The 20,907-nt window shown below is 44.7% G+C and overlaps 1 protein-coding gene and 1 long non-coding RNA gene across 4 annotated transcripts; one reads left to right on the top strand and one right to left on the bottom strand.

Moving 5' to 3' along the window:
• Positions 1-149: 149 nt before the first annotated feature.
• RGS10 (regulator of G protein signaling 10) lies at positions 150-18,635 on the bottom strand. 3 transcript variants are annotated; one of them, XM_048057450.2, is made up of 5 exons: positions 18,456-18,635; positions 14,113-14,231; positions 12,554-12,640; positions 5,834-5,977; positions 150-3,212 (listed from the first exon to the last, which is right to left on the bottom strand). In XM_048057450.2, the coding sequence occupies exons 1-5, from the start codon at positions 18,502-18,504 to the stop codon at positions 3,066-3,068; spliced, it is 546 nt and encodes a 181-aa protein (XP_047913407.1). In that variant the 5' UTR covers positions 18,505-18,635; the 3' UTR covers positions 150-3,065. The 3 variants fall into 3 exon arrangements, with proteins under 3 accessions (XP_047913407.1, XP_047913405.1, XP_047913409.1); XM_048057448.2 differs by lacking the exon at positions 18,456-18,635 and adding an exon at positions 17,851-18,322; XM_048057452.2 differs by lacking the exons at positions 12,554-12,640; positions 14,113-14,231; positions 18,456-18,635 and adding an exon at positions 6,722-7,696.
• Positions 12,917-14,232, top strand: LOC106045225 (uncharacterized). The gene is made up of 3 exons (XR_001212662.3): positions 12,917-13,002; positions 13,861-13,982; positions 14,100-14,232. It is a non-coding gene; the product is annotated as an uncharacterized lncRNA (long non-coding RNA).
• Positions 18,636-20,907: the final 2,272 nt, after the last annotated feature.

Raw genomic sequence — 20,907 nt, 5'->3', positions numbered from 1 at the left:
ACCCTAGCTTCCGAGAGAAAAACATACAGCGAGAGAATGTAAGCAACTGTGGTAAGAGGGAATGAGAGCAGAAAATGGGATCACTACAGAATATGAAGTGAGCTTGGCTCAAACTGCACTCAGAACAAAACAGCCATCAACACACAGACTCGGTGTATTTGTAGAATATTTTAATTTTCAGCTGAGAAACACACATTAGGGCAGAATTCAAGGCACGTGATGAGGCATGAAAACTTTCTTGCTTTTTGTGCTTATACCTTCAGTGTAAATTCTGTGAAAAGGAGTAAATCCCTCCTATCTTTGACCTCTACATAAAGCAACTCTGAATACCCACTTGGAGCACGAGGTACAATGCGAAGTTACAGTTATTGCTGGAATGCAGGATTTACTCAGAGAAACATTTCTTTTTCTGCCTGTGCAATTTGTTATATGCCTCGGACAATTTATTTCACAAAGTTTGATCAGTGATGAAATCAACAGAAGCAAATAACGTTCTCCACATATATACATGCTGCAATTACAGATAGCTGCTTGCACTGTTTCACCTCAGTTGCTCTCTTACTGGATAATAGAGACCATCTCATGGATAGAAAAAAATCTCTGATTTCTACATCTTGCAAGCCTAGTTGCTTTTCTAAGAGCAAAACAAAACAAACAACAAAACAGAACAATACAAAACTTGGAAAGACAGCCAATAGGGCAATGAACTTTTTACTGCTGAGGCAAAAACACAATATGAAGATTAAAAATGTTGTGGATTTAGGTATACTATCCTAAAAACATCATCATAGGTATTGAAACAAACATCACAGGCATTGAAATGCAGCTAAGAAACGCATTTCCATTTGAGTAGCTTTTGGCTGGTAGTAGTGTAAAGCACCTTTGTGTCTACTCCCACCGGGCATTTGCTGTCACCAAGCAAATAATACAGTACCTGACAGTGAGAGTATTGCCAAGGAAAAAGTTGTTTATGAGCAGCTACAAACAAGTATTTTCTCTCTTAATGCCCTACCGTTGTTCATACAGCCTCGGGTTTAATTATTGTTTCAAAACTTGATAGTCAAAGGCTTTTCTCCCTTACTCATGCATTTTTTTTTAAATCAATATGATTAAAAATGAACCTACTATGCATCCGCGTGATGAACGCGGTAAGAGTTCATCCTGCATTTTTCCCATCAAGGTCCCCATCCTGCTTTTTTCCAGATCACCAAGACTTCTGCTGCGATTACTGGGCAGAGACAAGTCCCAACTCCTGAATGTGTTTAAGCAGCCTGCTCCCAAGGACTTCAGTCGTAACAGAATTTCCATCCTCTGCCCTGGCAGGCGTTAAGAGCTCATTGTTACAGTGAATTTTCCAAAGATGTCATCCTGAGATTACGAATAGTTGTAATCTCTGTAAATCCAGAACTGGACGGTCACATTTCCTAGGCCTCATTACAACAGAAGGATTTATGCATGTAAATACTTCATTGCTATTCAGCAAAACATTGAAATATCTTTTAAGCATGATGTCAAACACCACTGAGAGTGCCTGTAGTGGGAGTATGACTTCACCTTTAAATCCTTTGGGAGCATAAAAGGAAAAATTACTCATTGCATAAGAATTACACCTTAAGACATGCACACAGAGGGACTTTCATAATTTGTTTTTTTATTTCCTAAGAATGAACAGGCCATTTAGCTCTGGGGGAAGAATCAGAAGTCCCATTCCCGCTCTTATATGTAACAAGAAGAACCCACAGAAACAATTTTCTTTACACATTACCTGCACGAATGGCTCAGAGTTAAAGAAAAGTCATCATCTGCATCCTCAGAAATTACAACCTAGACCTAGTTTTAAAAACACTGATAGTGACAGTAATGTCTGACATCTGACCTTCCTAAAAAAAAAAAAAAACTATATGAAAAGCTAACTGTGCAATCTGATTAGCCAGCACATCAACAAAAGCCCAAGAAAAGCAGTGCAAAAAACGAAAGAGTAAATAATGAAAGTGAAACAGCGCTAGACTATACACCGTGAAGCCTGTGAACAAGCACGTGGCTTTTTGCTTTCCCAAATAAAACTGCAATTTAATAACACTGGCAGGTTGACTTTAGGAGGAATATCTTATAAAGTCAGACTTTGATGGTTGGCCCATTGCAGAATGACTCTTGCTACACACAGCGGGACTGAGGAGACCCAGGAAAAAACAGATGCTTCCCAGTACCAGCATCTGGCCCTGATGTAACAGACAACCTGGCTGACACGCAGGACGTGCCCCAGTCAAGCTTTGCTGAAAGGAGCATGCCCAATGTGGGATATTAACTGGCAGATTTCCCGACGGCTTTTAGGAATTCTTCAGAGATGCTCTGTATCTAAGAGCTTTTGTCCCAAAGGGGATATACATTGCTCCTGCCTCTGAAGGCGATTGTCTACTGCAAAAATACTGGAGAAATTGAAGAAATACAGAAATGAAAATCATGATCAGAGAAGCGCTGTGATTCATAAGTAAAGGCAAAGTAGAACTTCTATCACCTTGGAAAAAAAAAGTTACACTGGAAAACAGGAGTAAGATTAGATTCTATTGATCTTGACCCTGAAAGATGTTGTTGCTAAACTAGAGTTTCCTATGAATGTCTCATTCACAAAATAACTTAAAACATACTCCTCAACAGCTGCTCCCAACAACTCAGAAAGTAAAAGCCATGCACAAATGAAAACCAGAAGGCACAAATTAAAACAACAACACAACAAAAAAACACCTTCTCAGCATCATTATGCCCAACAACAACAATAAAAAAAAGCAAAAGAAACTGAAAGCATTTTAACTTGTGAAATATAAAATGCAATTCATGTTATGGAGGAATACCTCAGCCTTTTAGCTAGGAAACAGTCTTTCCATGGACACTTGGTTATTTATTAGCTGTCATGCAAAAACAATTAGTCATTCAAGCAATTAAAAAGGTAAGTATCTCCTAAAAATGGTATGAGCTCCTCCAAGCCCTATATGCAACTGCTATAAACCTAGACTGTTCCTGAGTGTAAGTTAATTACTGTATTGCCTCTCCTAATGAGATTCATCGTATCAAGTGTTGTAAATTCTTGATGCTCTTTTAGCTGCAGTCTGAGCCTCTGGTGAATTCTCCTCCTGCTCCTCAGGCTTCTTATGGTTTAGGAAGATGTCTGACTTTAAGAAGCGGCTGTAGCTGTCGTATTTCATGAGATTGAATATCTAGTAAGAGAGGAAAAAACACAAAAAAGAATGACCCAAGTAAAAGTAGACTTTGAATGAAAAGGACAACATATGAATTCTACTATTGTTTTTTTTTTTCTGTTACTGCTGCCATGACTGTAATTACTAAAAGGCACGACATTAAAATACACCTCAAAGTGTATTTTAATTTAAGTGTCAAATGGCTCGAGTGTAGGCTCATCCCTCACCACATCTGCTTTCTCTTCTATTTATATCCACTTCAGGCAAAAAAAGCTAGAAGTCATTTGGAGCTTTCTGAAAACAAAAGGGCTTGGGAGAGGAGCCTGGAATCTGGCCAGTGTCAAGGTTGGGGCTATATTTTGTTTGGTCTTGAAACAGTGGGAAAGAAAAAGGAAAACCTGAAAACTACAACCAAGGCAAAACCCAAGTCCGCACCATGCTCTGACGAGTATTTCATTGGAGAAGCCTCCCTGAGCCATCGTTTGTGACTCATTACATTTTATGGTACCCAGAGTAACTATACTTCCAAGAGGAATTTCTGAATTCTGACCTGCATTTGTGGATAATCCGAGTGTAGATAACCTTACAAGCCTCATTTCTAGCTGATAGTGCAACTGGGCAATACAGCTGTTTGTAAGGAAAAAAAATCTCAAACTGCCTTTTTGGTTTTTTTTCCCCATATCTTCAAGGAACCTGAACAGACACAAAGGCAAGCAAACAGAACTTGACTTCTCTAGTCTGTGCGTGAGCTGGAATATCCCCCTTGCACAATAAATGACATAAAGCACTTTACTAACCGTCACTTGTTCACTATCCCCCTTGCAAAATAAATGACATAACGCAATTTACATATCATCACTTCTTTACATATTTAGGTATTTAAGTACACATTTAAAATGGTGGCAATCTTGAAGGCTAAAAATTAATTCCAAAACACCCTCTCGATAGAAACTCAATACAGTTAAGCAAGGTCAAATTACACTTGCTGGGGTTGGCTAACTACAATATAATTACATTTATCAAACTAGCTTAAGGGGAAAAAAATTGCAATGAAAACATCAGCTGTTAAAATGTTTTAAGTCAGCATTAAAAACTTAGACTCCTCTTGTTCCTGGTATCATCTAAAGCATCTCCCAGAGAGGGAGAACGCTAAGATCAAAATCTTCTCTGAGTACCCCTAGAGCTGGGTTAGCCAAACACAGAGAGCAGACAGATTTTATAATCATGTGCAAAAGCTGAGTTCTCTTTGTTCCCTCCTCTCGTCACCTCTGTGGAGCAGGCACGTTTACCCTGCAAGTATTTAAAAATCTACAGATTTTTATGAACCACTTCCAACGCCTTTCAACAAGAACAGCTGCCTCTAAGCTGTGTGCTTAAGGTCGCCCCAGAAGTAGCCCCAGTTAGATCACCAGGGCTGCTGGGGAACTAAGTTCTAGTTGTCACTGATGCTGGGAACCCTACAAGCCCTGGACAACAAGCCAGGCTGACTATGCCTCAAGCACACGCTGCCAGTAGCAGTTAGCACTGTTTGTTAGAGATCAAGTTATATATACTGCTCTTCATAACTTTATAAGGATTGAAGACGAGAAGAACATAACTCTTCCTCAATTATCTAACAGCAATAAACAGAAACTTCAAGCAGTGGAAATCTACAACAACCCAAATGTTCTGCATTTGGTAAGTTCGCAGACTTTCTCCCTATACCAGTGGGATTCTTCTCCCACTGTCCTAGCACGTTTCCAGTTCAGCTCTTAATAATCCCTGGCAGTTCATGTGCATGCTCACTGTAAAGCTGCAAAACTTCCTAACCCAAGTAGCCTCTCCAGCTTCACTCTCATCACCATGTAATCACCCACCCGTCCACCAAGTCAGGAGTTTTTCCATGAAAAACATTTTTCCTTCACATGGAAACTGGGTTTCAGGCATTTCCACTGCCAATGGCTTAGAATCTGCCTGAAGGATGGCAGGACCTTTGCTCCTCAGATCACTCCGACTGATCCAGCCAGTGCCCAACTAACATTCAGCACCTGATATAAAATAGGCTGAAAACACTATTTTAAATCAGTGTAACTGTTCCTCTGCAAAAAAGCCAAATGGAACATACAGGTAGTGCTGAGAATGCTACAGAAATTAAAAATAGTACAGACTGCAAGTGCTGGAAAGCTGCAGATGACTCACTTCATAGCTTACGATTTAAACTAAGCTAACAATTAAGAAAATTTACCACCAAAAGACGTACCTGCAGTCCATTACTTAATTTCTACCAGACCTCCCAAGTTCTGTAGGAAAACGCAAAGCAGATGCCAACTCCTCTCTTACATTTTGTGTGTTGCAGAAGAGGGGGCTTTTTGGACAACTGCATTATACTCACATAAATATAAATACAAAACAAAGCAAAGAGAAGAATCTTGAGCTCTCAGGGAAACCAGTGGCAACTACAGAAACAAACATCAGCAATGACTCGGCACAAGTGAATACACAGGAAAACGTAGGCACAAAGTTAGTCGCTCGGTGACTCCCAAGCTACCAGCAGAGGAACCCAGGGGCAAACTTCATCCAATTTTCCAGGAAAGTCCCAAACTGGAATTCATATGGTTCATATTTCTTCACCATTCGCATGATGAAGAAAATAGTTTTACCTGGTCTTGGAGCTTCTGAAACATGAGAGGGTGAGGTGTCTCCAAAATTGTCTCATTCAAACGGGACTGCCCTTCAACATTGACTTGGGATGAAGCTTTACTGGACAGGAAAGTCATGTAAATTTCTTTAGCTTTTTCTTGCATCTGCAAAAGGACACATTTATGTAAAGAATTATTTACTGTGGAAATAGTCGCTGTACTTTTAAGGTTTTGGTGGAGACTTCTAACTCACTTCTTAAAAACAAAACACAGTCTGAACTGAAAAGGAAACAAAACAAAAATACAAAGATTAGTTTATTTATTTATACTTATTTGTGCTGGAGGAAAAACATCGCTGCAGGCCAACTCCTGCGCTGACATTAGCAGAAGCTGTGAGTATTCAGCACTTCAGTCAGACAGCAGTTGTGATATTCAAGATGAGTACCCAGCATAAAACCGCACAGCGCCGTCACCTAGGGTTTGTCCTCACTACCTAGAAGATCATTTTTACTAATAGATAGCCAGCATATGCAAGGAACCCAGGAGGAAAAAAACACCGTGGAAACTTACTCTCACTGCAAGACAAAAATAAGCAAAGTAGCGCATGATGCCTGCTACTGCTAGGTAACCTCATCGCGCAGCTTACATGTTTTGTCACAACTGTGCTTCTACCTCAGGGCAGCTCACGTGCAACGCTGCGTACAAGATTGGAAAAAAAAATAGTTTTTGGCTACCACTATCGATAAGTCTCTCAAGAGCCCCTGAAAGCTGTTAAATAGAGGTAAGTGTGACTTGCATGAAGCACTTTGTTAGTATTTGCCCCGATTTCAGGGCTCTTCTCTTGATAAATCAGTAACAGCAATAATGCTTTGACCACACCAGGCATCCTTAAGCATCAAAGCAACGTACAAGTGGCTGAAATCCTTTAAAATCAAACACAAGCCAGTCATATAAAGCAGCAAGGAAGAACGCTGCCAAGCCACGAACAAGGTAAGCCTCACTGCAGCCTTCTGAAAGCAGGGCCTGTAGAGCAGCAGGCCCAGATAACTGGCAGTGGGTACGCATCAGTGTTCCTCACTACATTTAATGAGCAACTGTCTCCAGACCAGCACAAACTACGAGGGGACCCTTTGGCAGGAAGTGGGCTTGAAGGAGGAAGCAGTTAAACCCTTACCCATGAACAACTCCCAGCATTTCTTTAATGTTTTACAGCTGAGAATCAGCATTTGGTGATAATTAGAAGAAAAGCAACATGTGTTTGACAATTTGTAATGCCTGAGAGTTAACTCTCTTTCTGCCAAAGGGGACACATTTTCCAGAAGTACTCCTTTCTAAAACAGATCATCTGGCGGATAAACTATCACGTGCCAGGTGCATTCGGTCACTGTGAGGTGTTTTATGAAGATCTCCAATCTTTTCAGTTTCAAAGATCAGGGGAGACTGGGTCAGAGATGTCTGTCCTAAATGAGCAATTAATCCAATCAGACTGCTTTAGATTATGTTAAAGCCCTACTGAAGACAAATGGTAAAAGATATTTTCAGCTGTTATTGCAGGAGCAAGTGTGATTGAAAAGCCAGTTGGTCTTCCCTAAATGACTTCTGCACTTGCTGTCCAATTTCAGCCATATTTAAGAGAGGGGTAAAGGGCTGTGAAATAATTACATTCCTACTAATTCACTGGGGAGGGGTGGCAAGAGAAAGGCAAGACAGAAAAATGCACAGGCATTGAAGCTAAAGCTGCAGGATGTGTTCCAAAGTTACCTGCTTGAGCTGCCAGCAAGGACTTGGCAGCTGGCTAATCAATACCCACGTAGCTCCACGCCAGCCACAGCACGAGGTGCTTCTTGCCCACGGAGCACAGCAGCAAGCTGGGCACCACGGGGAAAGAGTAAAGGAAGGCTCGAGGGGAAACGTGAGAGAAAACAGAAGTACTGTGAGGAAGTCAGAGAACGTGGGGGGAACAAGACGACTGTGTGGGAGGCTGGTGAAATGGGGAGGATCTCTGGATTTGGTGGGGAAGAATGACAAAGAAAGGAAGTGAAAGAACTGTGGTAGGGAGAGGGGGTCACTGCAGAGACACGGGGGGCCTGACATTGTGGTACTGGAGACATGTGGAAGTGCACGACTGAACTTCACAGGTTCTGCCGCACACAGAGCCACGGTTAGGCTATGTTGATGTTCCAGCAGGAAAGCATCAGTTTAACTAAAAATAAATGAAGGTACGGTAAAGCTGCCTGTATGGTGATACCTTCCCCAGAGGACATTCGTGGAAAGCCAGGTCCAGGCGGAAGAGGTGGGTGGCGATCTTTGTTCTAGCCTCAAGCTAACGCCTCAGCACTGGGGACTCTGCTCTGATTCTGAGACTGGGACCTTGTTCACGGGTGGTTATTAAAGCATTTCTGGCACTTTTCTCTTACATCTGTGTACTCGCCTCTGCGTCCACGCCAAGTTCCCCTTTGGAATACAAAGTTCTGTCTACACAAATCCCCCTCGGTAGTTCAAATGGATATAATATTCTTTCCCACTTCCTTTCATAAGGTCAAATTCAGCTCCAAAGCATGTGCGGTTCCCAAATGAGGTGAATGGGAGTCCCAGATGCTCATCAGAGCAGACTCCAGCAGTTTGCAGCTGCACAGCATTACCTAGTCCTTTATAAACGCTGCCACATTCCACAGGAGAAGTAGCAGAAGAAATTGGTATAGAATAGGTAGAGAATCACAGTATCATTTAGGCTGGAAAAGGCTTTCAGGATGATCGAGTCCAACCATAATACATATTTGTTCTGAAATCGGTCTCTGCAAAACTTCTTGAGTATTTTGCTGAATTTCAGCAACAGCTGAAAAGATTCTCTGTTGTTCAAAACACTTCCTACAATCTGTAACTTGTCTTTAAAGCTCAGTTGCAACAGAAGAAGCATTTAAAGCTTGGAAAGTAGCACAACGGACATGTTATTTATTTCATTAACGAGCACAAATCCACAACTAACCTCAGTAAAATATTTAAAGTTAAATTTTATTCACTTATCCCCACCACTCCCATTTCAATAGTTAAACGTTTCCTAAGATGCGGACCATATGGGTGGCAGCAGAGCTCACTACTACAATGGACCTGACATAATTCCTTCCCCAATCTTCACTAAAAATGACATTTCTATTTTGGCTTCAGTTTTAAAGGACCGATAAAGAAAATATCCTTTTTATTTCTTTATTTTAAATGACAGAGGTGTTTCCTGAGCTTGTACTTCCACGCTGCAAGAAAACAGCTCGGAGTCAGTCCACCTAAAGACCTGTCTAGGCTCTTGATGAAGTCTGCTTGCCGCCTAACTCTGCAGATGCTGAAAATCTCCCTGAACCATGCATGCATTTTGCATTAGCTCACCAAAACAGGAAAACAAACGTAAACTCAGGGATCAGTATGGTCAGAACTCCTTTTCTGCTGCCTTCCGCATTCCCACCACTAGTCTAGAGCCAACACCACGGTCAGGAGCCAGGCTTCTTCTTGCCAGTGCTCCCTCTGCTCCTGTGATCAACCAACCCTGGCAGCACAGTGGCTCACATTCAGGAGGAAGGGGGCAGAGAAGATGCATCTGCACAACATCTTGCAAGATCTGCCGTGTAGGCTTGAGACGTCAGCTCTCTAGGCAGAGCCCACATGGCTGTGGTTAGAGTAAAGCCTGAAGCAAACTTAATGAGCCCTGACGAAAGGCACCGGATATTTTCTTAGAATGGCACTAGCAGAGTTAGGCAGCTTGCAGCCAGCAGAAGGCACGGCCAGAGCGAGCTGGCGCCTGCCTGCAAGGACCGGGCTGGACAGGAGGGAAGGGCAGCAGCTCCGAGCCAACCTCCCCACCGTACAGCACCCCTGCAGGACCACGCAGCTGCAGGCTGCACAGAAGGACCACGACAGCACGGGGCACAGCGGATAATTCATCCAACGACCAGCTGGTGACTTTGGTGCAAGTTGCATCTAAGAAAACCCCCATGCTAACACTCTCACGTCAAGTAATGACAAGTTCATTTTATACTTCAAAAATAGAAAAAAAATATCCTGTTTTATCCAGGTTAAATTGAAATCAACTTCATCTGACCGAAATCTGAGTGTCTGTGAGAGTTTCTGTGGTAAACCAGTTCTAATGAGAAGCAGGTTATTAAATAGCTAAGTTGGTTTTAGAATACTTTGCTCACATCAGATAGATGCAAAGCGATTTCTGCAAGAATCACTTTCAGAAGACATATTCGTGCTTAATGTTATCGTGAACACTTGAAGGATTTCTACTTTTAGTGCCTTCTCTAGCTGCGTAAATTATCTAAACAAGCAGTAGCTATGAAAACTTACTGCAAATCTGTGTCATCCTAAAGCACACTAATTCTACCTGGTTGTAACGCTTGGAGTCTAATATGCCAAAGCTCTCATTACACACTGTGCTGTAATGACTGGTACTGAATATTTAAGCTGAGTGGAAACTAACCAAGTCCCCGTCCATTCATTTGGCAATCCATTCAAGCATTCGCTAAACTACTATCTCTATACATCAGTTTGCCATTTCCTGCACTAGCGTGCACAATCCTGTAAAAGCTAAAAAGATGGAAATTATTTAGTAAGGGAAAATATGATTACTATCCAACGGCAAAACAAGGGACCTGACAGAAGGATTTGCCATTTTCATTTCCTTTTTAAAATCCGGTTTGATACCTACACGCCTCTTGGCAAGGACACTGCGTGGCATACAAGGAAAAAAACCATCTGCCCTACACGGAGCAAAGGGGTCTTCCCCTTTGTTCATGAATTGTGATGCTGTCTTCTACTTTACCAACTCAGAAAGGGAATAGGGAAAGAGATCGAGCATACCCAGCCCAGCTTGTTAAACATACCAGTCAGGATGCTGTATGGACATCTGGGGGAGGAAGAGATCAAACGCCTTCTACCTCAGACTGACATAACGGGATTGGAAGCAGCTGCTTGTTCCAGAGCAGAGCCAGGTCAGAGGACCTGTCTGGGTGAGCTTGGTGCCATCAGACCTTGGCTTCCAGCGCGCCCCAGCCCGGCTGCAGCTGAAACATCCCCTCAGAGGCAAGGGGACAGACGGACTCACAGTGCTCCTCACCCCACCTACTGCAACTGCTGCCACCGGAGGGGCAGCTAGCACAAGCGGTAACCTCTTTCATCCTGCCTCATCCACTTCTTTTCTCTTTCCGCCTTACATCTCACAGAATGATGGCCTGAGTAGTTGTTCTTTTCTGAAGACTGTCTGCATGCATGGACCTAAATGAGGAAGGGTAAGCAACTAAATACACAGAGCTGAAATAGCTCTAAATATTACCGAAAGTGCAGCCAAATTGAACATTTTTCTCTTCTGGCAATAATAATTTTTTTTTTGATGGAAATAACAATACCAAAAAAAACACATAACTGAAAGAAGCAAATTGTTATGTGGAGAGTACTTTTTCAGTGAACTATACAGAATATTTACAGAAAGTTGACAGTCTACTCTCAAAAATACATTTTGCTGAAAATCCAGCATTCTGGTGGAAAACTTTTCCCACTGACAACATTTGCCTGGCCTTAAGACAGGAAGTCCTGCAGTCTGGACACAAGAACTGGGGCAGCTCTCTTCCACGTGCACTTTATAATGCCCCTAGAAGGCCGGTTCCCCCACCTGATTCCAATTCCCTGACATTTCTGATGTTACTCACAGCATGTGGCGTCCCATCTGAAGCAGGTTTAAATGGCATTTTCCCAGCCTTACTTCCTCTGATATTCTGTTTGGCCAGAATAATGCAACAGGGGCTTTAAGTTTGCACCTGTTGCCTTCCAAAACTCTCCCTTTGTCAACGACGAGAGGGGGGATATGTGAAGGACATAAAGGTAGGATACCAAAAAAGAGGGCTTCTGAGATTTAAGAACCTGATTCTCACTGATTGTGCTATTCAATTGGAATTTTGAAATTTTGTTGTTTTATGGTCACAGAATTCTCAACTTGAAGATAGATAAACTTGGAAATTGACAAAAAAAAATCTCTAGAGCTTTTCCAGAAACAATCAAACAAAACATGGTATATATTTTATGCCTGACTCTACAGGCATCTAAGAAGAAGCAAAAGTACATCCTGTGTTCCTGTTGCCCCTAGACTTAGATGAAAGTTACTGGGGATGGTTGGTTAAAAAGTTTCCAACAGAATATTTTTACTAGAAAACTATAGTTTTTATGAAAATAGAAATGTATCAATCAAAAAAAATGAATGTATCAATCTGAATATTTAAACAAAATAATCTAAACAGACCCTCAATTTCTTTTGCTTTGGTAATTTGATAAGGCAAAACAATTCATTTTGGTATTGTAAAACATTTTGTTTGTGCTGTTTGTTTTTATATTTGCATATTAAGCACAGTGGTGTGTATCTTGATATAATAGCCATTATGTTTTAAAATGTCCTAAACTAGATAACTTTATATTTTCAAACAAGGTGATGGAATATTACTGAACTAAACCTTTTGCTATTCCAAAGCAACAACAAAAATTTTAGTTGTCAAACATGGCAAACTTGGCAATTTCAGCATTTTGTTTTGATTAGAAATAAAACCAACTTTGTTTCTAAACAATTCTACCACAATGATTTCAGTACAACTCCTTCAGAGGTGTTTATCTGCACTCACACGAAGCACGTTACGTGACAGAAATGTCACAGCTCCACTCCTGCTATGGAATCCTTGCTGACAAGTAAAAATCATTTAGAAAGCATACCTGTTTTTTTCCCTGTGTTTTCTTAAATTCTTCACATGCTAGCCAGAACAAAACATTTTCTTCACTGAATTCTTTCTTTAAAAATTCCTAGGAAAAAGAAAAAGAAAAGTTAACACAGCTAGGACCCAATTTCTCGATTGTTTTTCTCTCTTCCTTCCATAGCTATTAAAGCCAGAAGCTGCCTGTGGCTAGTTTTTACCATGACACGAGTTTACACAACAGAGTGCAACAGAAGCACTGCATTAATGTGTCTACACACTGCCGAGGCACAAATGAACAATATATTCAGCACTTTAAAAGCACATTCCAGGAGAAGGATGAGCAACATCTAATCTTGGAGCTTATCAGTAACTAAGATGAAGAGTTTCTTCAGTCTCCCTTAAATAACTTGAGCAATTTTACAGTTATTACTCAAATGGAACTCTGAAAATATATGAATTCATTAGCAGGTGAGTATAATGAACTATTTTAATGAGAGTAACAGATCACTTGAGATTCTTGTCTAGCATCTTTCTGATTTTTTTAATGAGTAGAATCTCTACAAGTCAAAGTGTTTCTAAACATGATCATCAGGGGCAATAAATTTACTTAAGTAACTAAAGCAGAAGACGTATTTGCCTGCTCTAAATGGTGTTTAAACATTCTCCCAAAACTGAAGAATGTTTTAAAATGAGGGGAAAAAAGCAGTTAAATTTACATATAAAAAGCAGTGATTGAAATATTTATAGCTCTGAGATTGTCAATTTTTACTTTCAAGCACTAGAAAATAGAGATTAAGTAATGCCAAGAATTAAATAGTACCAAGATTTTGTTGTTGTTTTAAGAATTCTAAATCACACAGTAATTACAGTGGTTTATAGTCCTGGTTTACATCAGTTTTCAGACCAGTCTGGGAGGAAATAATTTTATCCCAGTGCATTTTATCAGTGCTTGGCCCAGCAAAGCCATACTTGACTAGGTAGTTCCTATTGCTACAGCTAATCCTCTGACTTTGGCTAAAAGGCCTTATTAAACCAACTGTCCACCCTTACCTAATTAAGCCTCAAGCCTGCATTTTGAGCTACACAAGCCCACAGTTTGTAGTTAAGTTAATGTTTTTCAGTACAGCTGCTGCAATATAAAATAAGAGCCGCACGGAGTTATCAGGCTCAGGGAATGGTTTGTGGTAACTTACTGCTTGAGTGAGGCCAACATGTAAGAATAAAGAGTGTGGGAATGGTCCCAGCAATTAATAATGCTTGGCAGGAGAGATCAGTTGCTCAAGGACTGTAGTTTATCTAACAGTAAACTGTTAATCCTCACAACAGCTGACTGATCCAATTAAAAAGATGCTACCCAAAGCCTTCCGCAGGCCTTACAAGAGCAAGCAATTCCCCACATCAGCAGCTCGGCAAATGCCACAGCTTCAACTCTGCCACCTCGGCTCAGGGTACGCATCTAGAAGGATACGAGCCCGTGTGCTTACAGCACTGGCACAGCTGCACCGTTTGTGGTGAGCCTCATTCATCTCACTCCTCCTAATTTCAGTTTATATAAATATTTATAGGTAATATAGCAACCCTAAATCGTTTAACTCCTTCTGGATCTTCGAGGAGGTTCTCCAGGGACGTGGCCCATTTCGAGGTTCCTTTCAAGCTTTGGTGGCTGCTGCTTGGGTGACCCTCGCTGTCGTTTATCTCTGGAAAAAATGAGAAGAGCATCTTTGTTAGGAGTGATTAATATCACATGCATTTCTTCCCCATTCCCCTCTGCACCCTTGGATTACAGCTGCGCTCTTTAAAGGAAACGCCATAAAACTGAAAATAAACACATGCACATATTTGAATGCTGCTTTGCATCTAGAGAGGTAAAATTGTCCTGCAGTCGGATAATTCACGAGCCCAGCCGTAGGCACTGTCACTGTTTTATGGGAGTCCAAGCACCTTTTGCCTGCGGAACGCAGTGACCGCAGCCCGCGCAGCAGCAGGACCGTTTGCCTTTCGTTCTGGCAGTCCGTGACACCGGCTCCACTAAAGCAAATCCCAGTCGGTCGCACGCATGAAACTTACTTTTAAGAACAGAATCGTCGCTGGGAGGTGGGAAAAGGCAGAACGAGAAAGAAAGGCAATGCTTTGTTGAGCAGAACAAGTCTCACACGCTAACGTGGTCTCAAGGGAGAGGGGCAGCTGGCAGAGGAGCCTCACTCCAGCTGAGCCAACCTGCGTTGGGCGAGCGGCATCCGGGTGGTTTTTCTGTTTGCCTGCTTGCTTTCAAGTCCCCTCAAGTTCTGTTTTTATAAGGTACGCTGGACTGTGCCCGTGGCCTATCTGCCAGCCAGCCACCGCAGATAGGACAGATGGTACACGTTTCTGAATATTTCTGTCCCAGGGATAGAAAGTACATCACATCCAAGGCTGGTGAGGCCAAAAACTTGTTTGCTGGCTACGCATCAGAAGACCTATTACTTGGGAAGGCTCCAGGGATTTTACTGCTGATCTGAACAACTCTAAAATACACATGAAGAGCTTGGCCTCCTTTCCTCGTACACTCGGGATGCCAGGAGGAGACGCAGAAGGGCTGCCCATGAGCAGTCAGGCACCAGCTGAGGTCCCTACACACCGAAGAGGTGCACGAAGCGCTTCCTGAAATCGCTGCAGGCGTCTTCGCAGCCCCTTTGTTAGTCCCTGCCAGCATACTGGAAACATGGATCCCAGCAACTTCTGCTGAAGTTCTGTTAAAAACCCTCCCTCCGCCATGAATCTAAACCTCAGCAAGTATCTCACAGAATGATCTGTGCAGAGCTGTACTATCAGATGCCCTTTGCAGCTATGGTTGAGCCCTACAAAACACTCGCGCTGCAGCAAAGAGTTTGGGTTGCTAGAGACTTGCAGAGTCCATTGTGTCCAGAATCCAGAGACCACTGTGCAAATCTCCCCTTCCCACTTCACAAGTGGTTATTTCAGGTTTCAGGACACCCCCTTGGCAAGGACCGTGACAGGTTGGTCTCCAACGCAGCAGGTACAGCTACAGCCCTGGGTAAGAAAATTAATTGCCCCCCACAAACCCAGCACTACTGGTTAAAGGCCAGGAGTCAGCCCCCGGGGGCTGTCTCTAAACCACCACCGTCTGAGACACAGCGTTGCAGTGAATTATCTGTGCCTCAGTTCCCCCCCCCCCCCTCAGGCAAAAGGATGTGGTTCCTGATTGCGATTTGTGAAATTTATTTTAGGAGCCTGACTCAAAGTGTCCAGGCATCTAATCTTTGTAAAACAAGTGATAGCTAGGTGGGAATAGCGAGGCACATGTGAGCAGAGCACCGCGGGCTCCTGAGGATCGCTCCCACCTGCAAGCCGAGCAGCAGCGCTGCGTAAAGCTGCTCGCGGCCCAAAGAGCCAGGGCACCCCTTTATTAAACACGCGATTTAGCACAGAAAGCATGGGAGTGAGGCTTTATTCCTTGATTTCCTTTTTCCAGCCAACATTTTGGCAGACTAATGATTTCCAACCACCCCTCTTTCCTCACGTGTCCGAGGCGATTTTCTGTTCTCCGCCGACCACCGTTTGGCCAAGCTGCCTCTCGATCCCAGCCCACCCAGCACAGCCCAGCCCCATCCACCATTAACGCTCCCCTTCCTCTTCTTCATCACCCCCCAAGCCCCTTGCTCTCCTGTGGGGCTGCTCCCGTTCTCCCTACCCCCTCCTCCGGCCTTCGTAGGGAAAATTTGGGTTTTGAGAGGGAGGACGGAGCGCCACCACTGCACACCACAGCGGCCACCAGGCGTTGTCGTCCCTTCCCCTTCGGCACAAACAGGCCACACGCGGTGCAAGGCAGGGGGGAACACCCTCCAGCTTTATAAGCCCATGAAAGCCGCTGGGTGTTTTATTATACCCCATTAAATAAGCAGTTACAAACATTCTCCTGTTTAATACAAGTGACCCCCAATTTGGATGGTAACTTCCCACTCCACGTATTAGGTTCATTTAGCAGATTTGATGTGTGATGTCCAGAAGTTTTTATGACCTTAAGACAGGATAAAGTTTTCACCAGAATGATCCCCATGTCCATACCCCAAAGATCTTACTAAATTTCCTTAAAAACGATGCCTCCGCTGGTGTACAGCTCAATGAAAATCTAAAACTGTTTATTTTAGAATGCAATCCTGCAATAAACGTAAATATAGGAATAACCCTAATTATCACTGTTTGCTATTTATAAAGATAACTTTCTTCTGTTTAAATCATCTGGTGACCAAGTTACACGGCATACACTTGCAGTAACAGGCTCAGCACCAGCGTTTAGTGACCAACAGGTATATGTCTGTGAGCATTTGAACGAGGAAGGCAGGCACTTGCTGCCACTGGGCACTGGGAGATAATTTTGAGCATGGAAAAGGGCATTACGCCATGGCAGTTCTTCCACTTACGTTCCCGAAAAAGCCATAATCAGAACGCACGCGATAAACATGCTAATTATATCTCTTATTTCTTAATGCCACAGGAAAGTGCTCGCTATCTTTCAGACAGACCAGAAGCCAAGAGGCAGAGCAAGCCAACAGAGCGCGCACAGCAGAAGGCAGCTCGGGGTCTGCTGAAGCAAACTTTCCACTGAGCACACAGCCCTAACACAACTGCTTCTGTGATGTGCAGCGTCCAGCTGCCGGTACAAACACAGCAAACGATCAAGTACTTGCCTTAACTGCACCATTATTTTAGAGAAGAATCCTACGCTCTGCCAGCGAGCAGGCTAGCGCGTTATTTCAGGGAAGGATCCTACAGGAGCTGTTTTTTCCAGTCACGCAACAACACTGGGGATAAAGACTCTTTGTAAGGGGCAGATGTGCTGGTAAGCGCGGCGCTAGTAACGCTGTGCTTGTCAGCTGAGAGGGACTACCGAAATCGGCAAAGAGCTGCAGCCTCCAAACTTGGGCCGAAACCACAGCAAGCAGCGCTAACATCGAGCTCCACGGCTCTGCAGATCAAAGCTCGGCGGCGGCCCTGGGTTTCAGCAGCCACAAAGCAATGTGGAACCTCATCAAACCTCAGAGATAGCGAGGCACGGCCGAGCTGGACGCGCCGGCCCTCACAGAGCCGCCGATGCTCACCTCAGCGCCTGCCAGCCCTGACCCACCGCACGCAGCCCCTGGCCACGCAGCAATAAGACGAGCACGCAGCCAGTGCCCGTGCCAAACATCCATCACAGGCCTCATTATCCAACCTCAACCACCCTGTGATTATACGCTTGAATGTTAATTCAGGAAATCTTTCTCCGATTCCAGCAGCCGTGTTGAAGAACGCCTGGACACGCCGTGTTTCACCTGCCTGTTTCGGGAAGCCACGAAGCCTTGTTATTGCTTTGGGAGCGCTCCTGACACCGCATCTTGTCCTGCGGCCACCAGAACCTTGTCCGGCCACAGCCGCCGGTCTGGAATTAATAACCCGGGATTATGAAACAGCGGGGAGCTCCATCGGCGGGCGATGAAGAGGGAAAAGCCCCTCGCTGTCCGGGTGCCCCTGGCCGAGTCCCGCTGGGTTCTCCCAGCAGCTGCCCAGGGCTGCCCCAGGACATGGCCAGCAGCAGCAGCTGGCCACCGGCTTCCACTTTTAGCCCCCAGGAAGGAAGCGGAGGGGACGTTCTGCTTTCGCAGCATCTCTGGAGGCGCTCCCCAGACACGCATCCTTCAGAAAAACGCGCCCAGAAGCAGACCAGCAGCGCGCTCCGCTTTCCTCAGCGCGGCGGCCGCTCCTCGGTGCACGCCGGGGGCTGGCTCTCGGCTTCTACCCGGCCCCCGGGGCGTCCCCGGCGGGGAAGAGCCGACCCCGTCCCGAGCCCCGTCCCCGAGCCCCTCAGCGGTTCCCCCCCCGTCCCGTCCCGTCCCGGTCCCGTCCCCCCGCGTGAGGCGCGGCGGCGGCGGCGCCCCCGGTACCTGAGGGCGGGCGCTTCCTGCTGAGGCGGCTCACGGCCCGGTTGAACATCGCGGGGCCCGCAGGGGGGTGCTGAGGGGGGAGCGGCCCCGTCCCAGCCCGGCCCGGCCCGGCCCGGCCCCGACCGCCGCCTCCTGCCGGGCGCCGCCGCCCGCTCCGCCCCGCGGCTGAGGCGGTGCCGGTAACGGGGTCGGGCGCCGCTCGCCGGGAGGCCCCGGGCGCTGCCGGCGGGGGCGGCTCCTGCCCGCCTCGGCCCCGCTGCCCCTCGGCCGGCCCCGCCGGGCTCCTGCCACACGCTGCGGCCACCGGGCAGCCCCCGGCGGGCAGGTGCTGAACGGCCCGGACATGGCGGTGGCGGCGGGGGCTTCCCGCCAGAAGCAGCGGGCTGCTGGTGCTGCCGGGGCCCCTCTGCTCTCTCTAGACTTGTGAGAGCACTTGCGGCCCAGCAGAGGGACAGTTGTTACCCATTTCCTTTCTCAGTACTTTCGTTTTGAGAAGTGACATTTTACCAAAAGATTTCTCCCAAAACGCGCCACAGCCACCCCCATTTTGCGTCCGCCTCAGCCTGACCCAGGAGCGCACAACGGGCTCTGCTCACGGTTGTGCTGGCCTCCCACAAACGTGTGGATGTTTTCCGCTTACACACGAGGCCAAGCTTTCTTCCCTGGGAATCGGTGACACCAGAACCCCGAACACGAGAATAAATTGTACCCGTGCTTCCAAAGTAAATAACGGCACAATACCTTCCAGCTGAAGTGATTTGGCCTGTGCACTACTGGACTTCTGCCTCGCCTACCAGGGCCAAAAGCTGTGTTAGCTGGTAAAGATTTCTTGGCTTTTGGTGAGGACTGAAAAAAAAAAAAGTTTGTTATGCAGCTAGGGGGAACTGCAGAACAGCTGCATGTGGCATTTCCAAACAGATGCGTGAAACCTAAGAAACACAAGTGTATTTGGGCCATAACTGGTGTTTCTGTGCAAGAGTCAGCGTGGGGTAACCCTACGTTCACAGAGGCAGGCCAGGGAGGAGAGGCTGCCACAACCAGCGAGTGCTGCAGGAACAGCCGTGGTGTGCGTCTCAGGAAAGAGCATGACATCTTCCAAGAGCCTGTTCAGTCACATCCATCGAGGCAAGTACGGCAGGTGCTCCAGAGCAGCACATGGACACTTATGCAGATACCACCAAATTTTATTGGATATAAACAGCACGTTTAACAAAGGTTTTGACTTTAAACTCTTATAATTAGTACTCCTAGAAAAACTTAATCTTCAAGTTAATCTACAGACAGGTTATCTGAGGTGTTTTAAGATTGAACATCATCCATTTGGAGACAGGAGTAGATAACAAATATGAGAACCCCTGAAGACCGAAGGCAGTTTGTGTTCCTGCAGCGGTGTCTCCAGGAAGCTCCAAGCAGCCCAGCCAGTCCTTTGCACTCCATTCATGTTCTGCTAACCCTGATCTTCAGCTCTGCCACGAGATTTTCTTTTTTCCTTTTCCTTCCCTTGACACAAAACTGGTTTCTGTAATTCTTATTTTCCCCCCTTTTTCTTGCAGACTTGTTCCCTTGAGCTGGGCACGACTGCCAGCGCTGCTTGGGTCAGGGTCTCAGCCGCCCGTGCTGTGCACTCTGTTCTTGTGCTTGAGATTCGGCACTTTGTGAGCCTTAGCAACATGAGGGAATTTATATATAATTATATAATTAATATATAATTATATTCTTAAATTGATTTTAAGACTGTGCATCAGAACAATTTTATGAGATTTTCCTTAGTCTCACAGGGCAAAGCTTCCCTTAAAAATTACTGAGCTGATGCAACCCACACATTTGTTTGATAAACTTTAGCTGCCAAACACAACATGGTCTCCTAAGTCTGCAGGCTATGCCAGGTAATACAGCAGAAAAAACATTTCACACACAGTCACTGCACTTGCATCTCAAGAACTGTGTACCATTAAAACTGAAACACTGAAATTTGGAGATACGTTTAGTCAATGAAACCATACCATCTGATTATAGTTTATGTTCAGCTTTTATTTCTGCTTTCAAACGTACTCAAAGTTAAAATAGGAAAGTTCACTGGAAACTGAACATAAAAGCTTTTATGAGCCTTGTTTCTCCCTCTCCCACTCCATTCTCTACATACAATACTTGTTAGCATATTGAGAAGCAACAAACCTTGGACTGGTCATTATCCTAAGTGAGGATGGGTTTAAAGATTTGGATAAAGTTCAGCAAATTTCCCATTGACAGTGGTAGGAACACGCTAGGAAAAAAAGAAAAATAGAAGAAGTGAGATCATGCAAGATGCCCAACAAGGCAGAAACACACTTGATAAGTTTGTGATTTCAGGCAAGGAGATCAAAGATTCTATTTTAAAATTTTGCTTGTATCCTGAAGAGTAATCCATGGACTTAAATTTAAATAGCTGTTTTTTAATTTAAATAGCTGTTTT

This window comes from Anser cygnoides, chromosome 7 (genome assembly GCF_040182565.1).
Source record: "Anser cygnoides isolate HZ-2024a breed goose chromosome 7, Taihu_goose_T2T_genome, whole genome shotgun sequence".
Taxonomy (NCBI): domain Eukaryota; kingdom Metazoa; phylum Chordata; class Aves; order Anseriformes; family Anatidae; genus Anser; species Anser cygnoides.
This window is presented reverse-complemented; position numbering and strand designations above follow the sequence as displayed.

What these genes read in the sequence shown, in the direction of transcription:
- RGS10 (XM_048057448.2), bottom strand. Translation starts at nt 17,908, where the DNA reads ATGCGGTGTCAGGAGCGCTCCCAAAGCAATAACAAGGCTTCGTGGCTT. An exon ending in TTCGTGGCTTCCCGAAACAG is followed by an intron (nt 14,232 to 17,850) that starts GCAGGTGAAACA and finishes CATTTTTTCCAG; the next exon opens with AGATAAACGACAGCGAGGGT. An exon ending in TTCAGAAGCTCCAAGACCAG is followed by an intron (nt 3,213 to 5,833) that starts GTAAAACTATTT and finishes CTCTCTTACTAG; the next exon opens with ATATTCAATCTCATGAAATA.